The sequence below is a fragment of the Amphimedon queenslandica genome, unplaced genomic scaffold, assembly GCF_000090795.2.
Source record: "Amphimedon queenslandica unplaced genomic scaffold, v1.1 AMPQUscaffold_13427, whole genome shotgun sequence".
NCBI classification, from domain to species: domain Eukaryota; kingdom Metazoa; phylum Porifera; class Demospongiae; order Haplosclerida; family Niphatidae; genus Amphimedon; species Amphimedon queenslandica.
In genome coordinates this window covers 138,271-148,235 of record NW_003546337.1, presented here as the reverse complement: position 1 = coordinate 148,235, position 9,965 = coordinate 138,271, and the positions used below count along the sequence as shown (strand labels likewise).

At 38.2% G+C, this 9,965-nt stretch overlaps 5 protein-coding genes across 6 annotated transcripts in view; 1 reads left to right on the top strand and 4 right to left on the bottom strand.

The window, feature by feature from the left end:
* Window positions 1–3,058, bottom strand: part of LOC100635816 (coatomer subunit delta-like) — a 22,627-nt gene extending 19,569 nt beyond the window's left edge. For both annotated transcript variants that reach the window (XM_019995963.1, XM_019995964.1), the window contains exons 1-5: window positions 2,951–3,058; window positions 2,746–2,785; window positions 2,442–2,665; window positions 2,066–2,245; window positions 519–739 (exon numbers count right to left, since the gene is read on the bottom strand). In XM_019995963.1, the coding sequence (XP_019851522.1) occupies window positions 519–739; window positions 2,066–2,245; window positions 2,442–2,665; window positions 2,746–2,785; window positions 2,951–2,953 (668 nt within the window). In that variant the 5' untranslated portion in view covers window positions 2,954–3,058. The remainder of the gene's footprint in view (window positions 1–518; window positions 740–2,065; window positions 2,246–2,441; window positions 2,666–2,745; window positions 2,786–2,950) is intronic.
* Window positions 3,059–3,066: 8 nt separating this feature from the next.
* LOC100635689 (synaptic vesicle glycoprotein 2B-like) lies at window positions 3,067–5,974 on the bottom strand. The gene is made up of 9 exons (XM_019995960.1): window positions 5,472–5,974; window positions 5,226–5,376; window positions 4,894–5,176; window positions 4,714–4,806; window positions 4,512–4,604; window positions 4,380–4,468; window positions 3,680–4,323; window positions 3,444–3,603; window positions 3,067–3,360 (listed from the first exon to the last, which is right to left on the bottom strand). Exons 1-9 carry the CDS (start codon window positions 5,962–5,964, stop codon window positions 3,171–3,173), a joined length of 2,196 nt encoding a protein of 731 aa, XP_019851519.1. The 5' UTR covers window positions 5,965–5,974; the 3' UTR covers window positions 3,067–3,170.
* A 61-nt stretch (window positions 5,975–6,035) lies between these two features.
* Window positions 6,036–6,669, bottom strand: LOC100632159 (40S ribosomal protein S25-like). The gene is made up of 3 exons (XM_003386257.3): window positions 6,564–6,669; window positions 6,406–6,510; window positions 6,036–6,355 (listed from the first exon to the last, which is right to left on the bottom strand). The coding sequence occupies exons 1-3, from the start codon at window positions 6,564–6,566 to the stop codon at window positions 6,101–6,103; spliced, it is 363 nt and encodes a 120-aa protein (XP_003386305.1). The 5' UTR covers window positions 6,567–6,669; the 3' UTR covers window positions 6,036–6,100.
* Window positions 6,670–7,068: 399 nt separating this feature from the next.
* Window positions 7,069–7,571, top strand: LOC100632034 (acyl-CoA-binding protein-like). The gene has a single exon (XM_003386256.3). The coding sequence runs from the start codon at window positions 7,192–7,194 to the stop codon at window positions 7,456–7,458; it is 267 nt and encodes an 88-aa protein (XP_003386304.1). The 5' UTR covers window positions 7,069–7,191; the 3' UTR covers window positions 7,459–7,571.
* On the bottom strand, window positions 7,517–9,964 carry LOC100635563 (proton myo-inositol cotransporter-like). The gene is made up of 7 exons (XM_019995962.1): window positions 9,906–9,964; window positions 9,710–9,847; window positions 9,329–9,583; window positions 9,098–9,284; window positions 8,808–9,013; window positions 8,600–8,711; window positions 7,517–8,514 (listed from the first exon to the last, which is right to left on the bottom strand). Exons 1-7 carry the CDS (start codon window positions 9,931–9,933, stop codon window positions 7,611–7,613), a joined length of 1,830 nt encoding a protein of 609 aa, XP_019851521.1. The 5' UTR covers window positions 9,934–9,964; the 3' UTR covers window positions 7,517–7,610.
* Between the last annotated feature and the right edge of the window lies 1 nt (window position 9,965).

Below are 9,965 nucleotides of genomic sequence, written 5' to 3'. Positions count from 1 at the left end.
AGAGAGATGAGGGAGAGTGAGAGAGAGGGAGAGAGAGAGAGAGAGGGAGAGAGAAAGAGAGGGGGCAGACTACAGCTGGTCACGTACACGGAGGGCTAATTCAACTACTGATAATCAGTTTATAGTAATGATTGACACAATTACACTAACTCGTGTAGTAAATAATAGTGTACCAAGAATGAGAGAGAGAGAGAGAGGGAGGGGGAGGAATTCAAACAAAAGATTTAAGCTAATCCAGACAGAGACCAGTGGGTATAATCTGTTGTGTAATTAAACTAATTGTGGAGTAAAAGATGTGACGTAACCATGGCGATGCTGTCACGGTTACGAGGCCACACCCCACACATTTGCTATTCCTCCTACTTTTACAGTGAAGTCACTAAAAAGGACAGCACTGCCTTATTCCAGAGGTTAATTAACTATTAATAATATAACTAGCTATAAAACAATTACTACATGAAATACTAATAATAAATAATTAATAATAATAAATAATTAATAATAATACCAGTGGGTACCTTGTTTGTGAATAAGTTGGTTTGGAAGTTGGTTCCAGTGAAGTCTCAGCGACTGGTTGATAGGCCCCGCCCCCTCCATACCCACCCCCTGATGAGCCAAACCCTCCTCCGTATTTACCAGCTGACCCGATCCCACCGCCAAACCTCTTGGCATCTCTTTTAGCTTGTTGGAGCTCCTTAGCCCGCCTCTTCATCTCTTCCTTAGCTTCTCGCTCTTGAGTCTAATAATAATAATAATAATAATAATAATAATAATAATAATAATAATACCATTATAACAGTTACTGTACATTATGTTGTATAGAAAGCTTGATTTTTAAAGTTGCTCCAAAATTGGGCCAAAGTCCCTGTACTGTAGTACAGGACTTTGGCCAAATTTCGCCAAAAATGAAAAGGAGAGAATTCTCCATTTTTCTAATTTTCCTGATACATTACATGTTCTTATGCCATACTTCAAGTTTGAACTGATTCCGATTAAAATTAAATTTATTACGAATTTTTAAAGTTGCTCCAAAATCGGACAAAAGTCCCTGTACTATAGTACAGGGTCATTTGCCAAATTTTGCCAAAAATGAAAAGTAGAGAATTTTCTACTTTTATAATTTTTTTCTGATACATATACATGTTCTTATGTTGTGTAGAAAGTTTGAAAAGATTTCAATCAAATTTGGATTTTTTTACGGATTTTTAAAGTTACTACAAAATCGGACTAAAGTCCCTGTACTATAGTACAGGGACTTTCGCCAAATTTCACAAAAAATGAAAAGGAGAAAATTCCTCAATTTTATTACATTTCCTGATACATATACATGTTCTTATGTTGTGTTTCAAGTTTGAACAGATTCTGATCAAATTTGGATTTTTTACGGATTTTTAAAGTTGCTTCAAAATCAGGTCAAAGTCCCTGTACTATAGTACAGGGACTTTGGCCAAATTTTGCCAAAAATGAAAAGTAGAGAATTTTCTACTTTTATAATTTTTTCTAGTATACATGTATATATATATATATGCTCTTATGTTGTGTAGAAAGTTTGAACTGATTCTAATCAAATTTGGATTTTTTACGAATTCTTAAATTTGCGGCTAAAGTCCCTGTACTATAGTACATGGTTTTGGGTCAAATTTCGTCAAAAATGAAATAAAAAATTCTCAATTTTTATGAATAATTATACATGTATTTGTGCTAAGTTTGAGCTGATTCCGACTGAAATATCTTTTAAAATATTTGAGTAACGTACATTAGTAGTACATTACCAGCTGGCCAGACCACACCCCCTGGCAGCTGGCCAGGCAGTAGAGTGGAGGAGTGAGGCCATACTTCAAATTATCAGTGTTCGGAATACACAGCTGCCGCAAAGACAAACTATTAATAATTTCACACACTAAAGTCCAACAGACCACAGGTGGATTATTAATGTCAGAAATTCTTTTCACAACACGCCCATCATAATGTAGACAATATAACGAGGAGGAGCGGTCACTTTAAACCACACCCACAAAATATGCAGAGCTGTTTCTAATAAACCACACCCTCCAACCACACCTACCTTCCTCATTGCTTCAAAGACTCGCTCCTCGTGACTGTCCATTTCTGTAAATGTCCTTATTTGGGCAAGATTAACGGACTCGCGGTAACCAAGGGCAACGATCTCGTCAAAAGCGAAAATAAGATCAAAAGAATTCTCAGTGACATCTCTTTCATCAAGAGACTGACAGTATTCAGGAATCTATTGAAATATAACTAATTAAAAATAATGTATAATAGATATACATGTACATGTGTGATAAAAATCCACTTTCAATTGAGTACATGTACATGTATTGTAATCACATTATTGATGAGTTTGGGAAGGGGAGGAGCTTAGGCTTGACTAGTATATTAAAATACAAATGTCAGAGAGACAGGTCTCTCTTAAAACCTACCACTCTAGAGAAGAGGCGGAGTGTCTCCAGGTCCTCGAGTATGTTGCTAGTGGTAGTCGTTATCAAGAGCATATAGAGCTGCTCCAGGGGCTGGTAGACATAGCGGACACTCTCCGTCTCCACAAAGGTGTGTTGGTGACCAGAGTTCATTAGCTTAGGAAAGGAAGCCAAGAGACCTTCAATACGTGAACGAGTCATCTCCACAAACTGTCTTGATATAAGAGCTAGAGAATAATAATAATAATAATAATAATAATAGTTATTCTAATTAAAGCACACCCCACAAATACCCCATTCCCCTTACCTTTCCCTTGCTTGGTGCATATTGCAGCTGCTAGGAGGACCTAGACCAAAGGAATAAAAACAAAACACAATAAATAAGCCAGCCAGTGTCATAAAATGGCGGCAAAACACTACACAAAACTATTGAATAAAAACACAAATACTAGTATGATGATTAATGGTATTTTTAATTTTTGACAAACTAAACAAAGCAAGCAAAAACTGACCATAGTTGGGCGCTGGTGAAAGCTCTTTTAGTACCTAAATTGAGAACCTTTTGTTACCTAAAGATCAGTTAATTAAAATATTTAATAAGTAGCCACGTGTCATTAACTAATTAATATTCATTGATAGCTAGTTAATTAAGTAATTAAAGAACAATGATAATAAAATCACAATAAATTTAAATTTGCTAGTTGATGGTATATAAACACAGTAATGATACATTTATTTTAAAGAAGTCTTTCTTGTAGTCCAAGGGAGCATTAAAGAGAGGATGGCACTGCCCAGTAGTATAGCAGCTGTGAGTAGAACAGGCACTGACACTTGACTGGTTGAAGTGAATAGACCAAAAGTATAAGTACCAATAATAGCACCTATCCTGGCTAATAATAGGAACACACCCACTGCTGTTGATCTAAAAATAGAATAGGAATCTAAAAATAGAACTACCGGTACATGTAATGGTCCAAAAACAGAAAATACTAAACTTTCCAATACCTCAGAGCAGTGGGGAAGAGGTCAGCTACTAGTACAGTGGTGCTGCTCCAGGCCGGTATGGTGATTGCCTTGAATACACACAGTAACACAACAGCACCCGTTTCAGTTCGAATGAAATACAACATAAATACACTAATGGTTGATATGAAGAGAGAGAATGCTGTTTAAAGAAGGGGAAAGATGGAGGGAGGGAGAGAGAGAGAGCAAAATAATTTTTAAAATTACAAATCACATACCCAGCCAGTAAGACCGGATAAAGAAAAACACAGCAATAGCTGACACTAAATTCCCCACATATCCAGAAGCTGTTATAATAAGATCGTGTGAATATTCTGCATCATAGTCCTTAGGCGCCATCACTTCACCTTCACCAGCTGGACAGAAAGGACCAGGCAATAGGAGGAGATCTTGACAAAGAGATTCATTAAACAGTTCCTCAGCAGTACTGTCATTATCAGAGGATACGTTAATAAACTTGGTCTCACACACATAAGTGTTGTTAATAAAGACATTATTGAGTCTAACACTGATCCACGTTGAATTCTTCATCAGTAAATTATTGATAAACACATTAGTGATATGCACTGTATCCCAACGTACAGTGTCAAGCCACACCCACTTATAATGGCCGCCACTTATTGTCATGTTAGTTGCTGATGACTGCCACGCCCGCCATGTATCCCCAGAGCTGATTCCAATGGTTACATTAGAATAGGACGTTAGAGGACAGCTGCAAAGGAAGGAGGAACCTTTGTTTGAATTATCGTCCAAAGTAAAGGAAGATAGAGTACTGTTACACCATTCACTGGTGGGTGTGGTTAGTCCATTATTAGTGAGTTGATCAACATAGGAGGGGAACCAGAGGGTGACACCATACGACCTGCAGTGAGTCCAGTCATATGAGAATCACATGACTAGTGGATTAGGATCACTTACCCAAATGATAGTCCAAAATTAATGAACATTAACAATATGGTGGATCTGACCAGGTTTTTGTGAAAGAGTTTCAACGTTCGCTTTAAAATCTAAAAAAATGTTAAAATTAATTGTTGCACGGCTCTCTTTTACCTCAAGAAAGTTTTTGTGACAATTACAAAGTAAATATTTAATGGAAGGACTGGAATCAGATTGAACTGAGAGATGCAACTTGATACCTTTAACCTTTAGAGGAGGAGGAGCAGGAGGGAGGGAGGGAGGGAGGGAGAGAGGGGTGGGGGAGGAGGAGGTGAGAGGCTAATGCTATGACTGTAGATTGAAGGTAAATGCTTACTGGAAAGGTGTCGATCTTATTAAAATATTTAAGTGGATTATTCAGATAATACATGTTCCTCAAAATCCTTATCGCTCTCTTCTCCTTTCTAACCTACAAATAATAATAATAATAATAATATTAAAATAAACAAAAAATAATGTAAATGTAATTAATAATAATAAATGATAATTCATGTACTTCAATCAAATATCTTGGTCCTTCTGGCATCAAAATGCACAAGACTCCACCCACAAAAGCCGGAACAGCACAGAGAAACAAGAACACTCTCCAGCTGTGGACTGACGTTCCATTGACCGTTAGACCAATGTCCTCCTGTGGTAAGAGGGCCCAGGCTACACCGGTCACAGCCACAGCGCCTGTAATCCAAGAGGTGGACATGAAGTTGAGATAAGACCCTCGGTACTTAGAACCAGCAAACTCTGAGAGATAAGGACCAAAGACAGGGAGGGAACCACCAACCCTGTAAGAATGGATTCCAATAAAGACATTAATTATAAATTAATTCTGACCCAACTCCACTTAGAAATCGTGTTGCTAGTAAGAAGTAATAGTTAGGGGACATGGCAGAGACAAAAGCAAAGAATGAATTGAAGAAGAGCGACATGATAAGAACAGTCCTCCTACCACCAATGTCCGAGAGACCTCCCCAAATATAACCACCTGGGTATGTTATAATAACACTAAGGAATATATTTATTATTATTATTATTATTATTATTATTATATTGAAATATATTTATTATTATATTTATTACCGATGAGCATTCCAACGAATGTATTAGAGCTCAGTAGTGCCACCTGCCATGATGCGATACCAAACTCAGTCTCCAGTCGAAGGTACTGGAGTATATATCCAATACCAAGGACCTCTACTGAATCTGACGCTAGTACAAGACCGACGCCTAGCATGATCAGTATCTGAGCCTTTCCAAAACCAACCAGGCGAAGTACTTCCTCGTAGTCTGTATAAATACCCTCTCTCTCCTTCTGTGCTTCGTCTGCTTCTTCTCCTGTTGTGTCTACAGTTGTGGCCATCTTTATTAGGAAGGTTTTATCTGGTTCTGTTCCAACCTCTGGGCCGTCAGAGTCTTCATCCTCTTCCTCAGGGAAAGGATTGAGAGGAGTAAAGGACTCCATCTTGATCTCTTTCATCTCCACGGCCTCCTTCTCGCTATCTAATGGACTCCATTGTCCATTGTTTTCTTTACTGAACGCCATCTTTAATTTATTAACATTAGCCACACCCATATTGAAATTTAACTCTTTATTGACCCAACACCCACTCAATTACATAATGCCATTTTCAGTATCATTAGAGGTACTTTCACTAAAATCAGTTTTATTTTCAAACAAAGAAAGATGAAGACATTTAATAATCAATAAATCATTCGTCCCCTTTAGGTGCTCTCGTGTATATAACTTGATTATGATGCTTGCACACTTCCTTTATCAATCCTTGGGCCAGGAGCTCAGCCAATCCTCTACGAGCCAGGGACACTCGGACCTTTAGCCTCTCCGATACAACGGAAGGTGTTATCAACTTGTAGTTAGGGACCTCTTTCTTTAGCTTGTCATACGTCGGCTTATCGTAGAGAGCCAAGTTATTCAATTTATCACGAACTTTACCTTTCGACCACTTCTACAATTTTAAGAGAGGGCAATATTTAAAAACTAATTTTTTAGTCAAACCTTCTTTTTAGCTTTGCCACCAGAGCCAGGCTTAGCTGCTGCTGGCTTTTTAGCTGTTTGCTTGCCACCTTTCTGCTGCCCTCCTTTCTGCTGCTGTTTGGGAGGCTATAAAAAGGAAAATATAATTTTTAAAGACAATGAAGATTGAGAGAACCCACCATTTTGAGACCAAAGAAAGAGAGCACGTGGAGAATTTAGTTCAGGCATGCGCAATAAAGAAGTGGGCGTGCTTGTCTTATCTCAGCCACACCTCTTTTGCATGCTGATCTGACTAGGATTATGCTAAATTTTTTACCCAATTCTATTCAGAAATTCTCAAAAATTTGCCTATTATTCTTTTTATTCTGCCCTATTATTCTCACTTTATTCTTATAATCATGAGCTAACTACAATAAAAATGAAAATTAGTAAGTCTGAGAAGCTATTTAAAGTATCACTATCAGCAGAGACTGCAAAATATAAGTCTCTATATCAATTTCAGAACCTAAACTTTCTTCAAAAATAGAGTTACAACTAGCACAGGCATTAAAAATTTGAAAAAATGGTGCATTTGCTGCTCTTTAATTAGAGTTTGGCTAATGGCTACTGATCCACCTAATAGGCCAGCATTATTCTGGAATTGAAGTGCTACCTATTATTCCAAAAATTATTCCGGAATAATCGGGACACCCCTAATGCTGACGTGCAGTCACGTGCTTCCAAAATTTGGCGTTTAAATCCTCGGTTTTAATTAAGTAATTTCTGATTTTCTGCTTAAATATAATATATTCGTTGAGGCTCTAAATCATGTCAAACAGTGAAGCATTTCTTAAAGCAGCCGAGGACATCAAGACACTGACCACCAGCCCGACTAATGAAGAGTTCTTGGACTTATACAAGTTCTACAAGCAAGCCACAGTTGGAGACTGCAACACAGACCGCCCAGGAATGTTTGACCTCAAGGGAAAGTATAAGTGGGACGCTTGGAACAGTCTCAAGGGGACGGGGAAGGAAGAGGCTGAGAAGAAATATGTTGATCTAGTCACTGAGCTCCTAACAAAATATGCCAATTAACAGGACTGGACTATCATAAAATTAGACTTTGATAAATATTATTATTATTATTATTTTGTTGTTTGCTTTAAATTTGCTTTAAAATAGAATAGAAAAAATACAAAAATTGACCTGTTCACATTAAAACAAGCCCCTCCGACCCAGAGCTGTCTTCACTCGTTCAGAAGTGGTTCGGACTCTCTTACAGTATCCGGGGACACGCCTCTGTCGTCACGGTAACAAAGAGAGAGGAAGTAAGGTCGTTTGAATAATGGCTCCACCTCCTCCAGTGTCTTTCCTTTGGTCTCTGGAACAAACAACACCACAAAGAGGAGACCAAGCAAACCCAGTCCAGCGTACAGTCCAAACGTCTTTGGCTGCCCCAGACCATCAGCTAAACTAAGGAATGTTAGAGATACAATTAAATTGAATATCCAGTTAACGGCTGTTGCTATGGCGATACATGTCGACCGGGCCCAGTTTGGGTATATTTCTGAGTTGATGGTCCAAGGCAATGGCCCCATGCCAGGAGCAAAGAACATTATGTATATGAAGAGAGAGAGGATGGACAGCCAGGCATACTTTGAACCAGGGCAGCTGTTGTAGAACCAGTCAGTGTTAGTGAAGTTATCAGCTATAAGGTACTCATCATACTCGTCCATGTTATAGACAGAGCAGCTGTCAGTGGTCCCATTGATGATATAATCACTTCCACTCTTATCCCCAGAGGAACAAGTACCATCAATGAATTGACTCATATTATCGTATACAGCACAGAAACCGCAATGAGAGTTACCGACACACTCTCCACAGTTAGTGTAAGTACAGTCAGCAGTGGATAGGGGTGTGGCTTCAAGACTGGTTAGGTTAGAGGTTAGAAATGAACCGGTGAGGAGTAGGAACCCAAAGATGATACCGACCAAACTAGCGATGAGGAGCTTACGTCTACCCATTCTGTCAACTAGAAGGAGACCGATGATGGTAAATATGAAGTTACCAAACGCTGGTATGACGGCAAGCCATATTGATTGGTTGTCATTGAACCCAGCCATTTGAATGATAGAGGCACTGTAGTACCTTTAGGGAGATAAAGAATTTAATCTAATTAATAATTATCATGATAATTAATAATTAATGTGATAATTAATAATAATAAACTTACATTACAGTATTGATTCCCCCTAATTGCTGAAACATTTGAAGACCACACCCAACAAACAGTGCTAGTAACACAGTCCTTGAGGTAGTGAACTTCCGTAACAACTTCAAACAACCTTTTAATAATAATAATAATAATTAATAAATAAATAATAATAAATAAATAATAATAATAATAATAATAATAATAATAAATACCACACCCATTATACCTAATTTCTGTCTCTTGTGGTTTTCAAAGTCATCATTAATTGATTTCAGTTCTTCGTGTACTTGAGAAGGATCCCTCAGTTTGCTCAATACTGCGAGAGCTTTATCAGTTTTACCGTGAAACACTAACCAACGAGGACTCTCGGGCAAGAACAGAAACCCAAAGAACATTATCACTGAGGGAACACCAGCTAAACCCAACATGTACCTGTACAAGAATACACAGGAATTTACTGAGATTTACTAATTCAATAACCCTTATATTTATTAATAGCCACACCCTCAGCAATACCTCCATCCCTGATCCACACTAGAGAAAGCTCCGTCCACAAGTGTAGCCACAAACTGTCCTCCGGTTATAAACAAGTTATTAACTACCACTAGCTTCCCTCTCATGTTAGCAGGTGCTGACTCAGCGATATACATCGGAACAGCCATAGCAGCTAAACCAATTCCTAAACCGACAATGACACGCCCACCTATTAATAATAATAAATGAATAAATAAATAATGACTTACTTACCTAATAATACGTATTTATCAGGTGATCCCCCCATCACTCCAGCCCCAGCAGTGAATATTAGTGATGCTATTATAAGAACTGGTTTCCGTCCCAGAGTCTCACAGAGAATACCTCCTGAGGCTGCGGCCACAGCTGCTGCTCCAATGGTTGATGCTACTATCAGTTCGTGCCATATTGGGGTCAGGGAGAAAGTATCGTCAATCTTTAACATGGCACCTGAGACTACACCAGTGTCATACCCAAATAGGAATCCACCTTTATAAGAGAGAGAAGATATATACTTTTAATTGAAGACCAAACAATGTCTAAATTTCTTTGTACTAGTTAACAATGACTATACTATTGCATTCACTGTATTTATTAATATATTATTATGCTTACCAGTAGCAGAGAATACAGTGAGCATGGTAATAAAGAGACGAACTCTCCATTTCCAGTTACCAGTCTTAACCTTGAAGTCTATAGAGACCCTTCCTACAGTATCCAGACTGGTATTAGAGGACCCTATCACTACTTTATCTGTAGGGAGAGAAGGATACTTTATAATGGAAGGAAATCTAACTTAATCTACACGTACCACCTTCTTCTGATGACAAGTCAGCCATTTTCTGGCCACACCCAGAACATTAACTGTTAC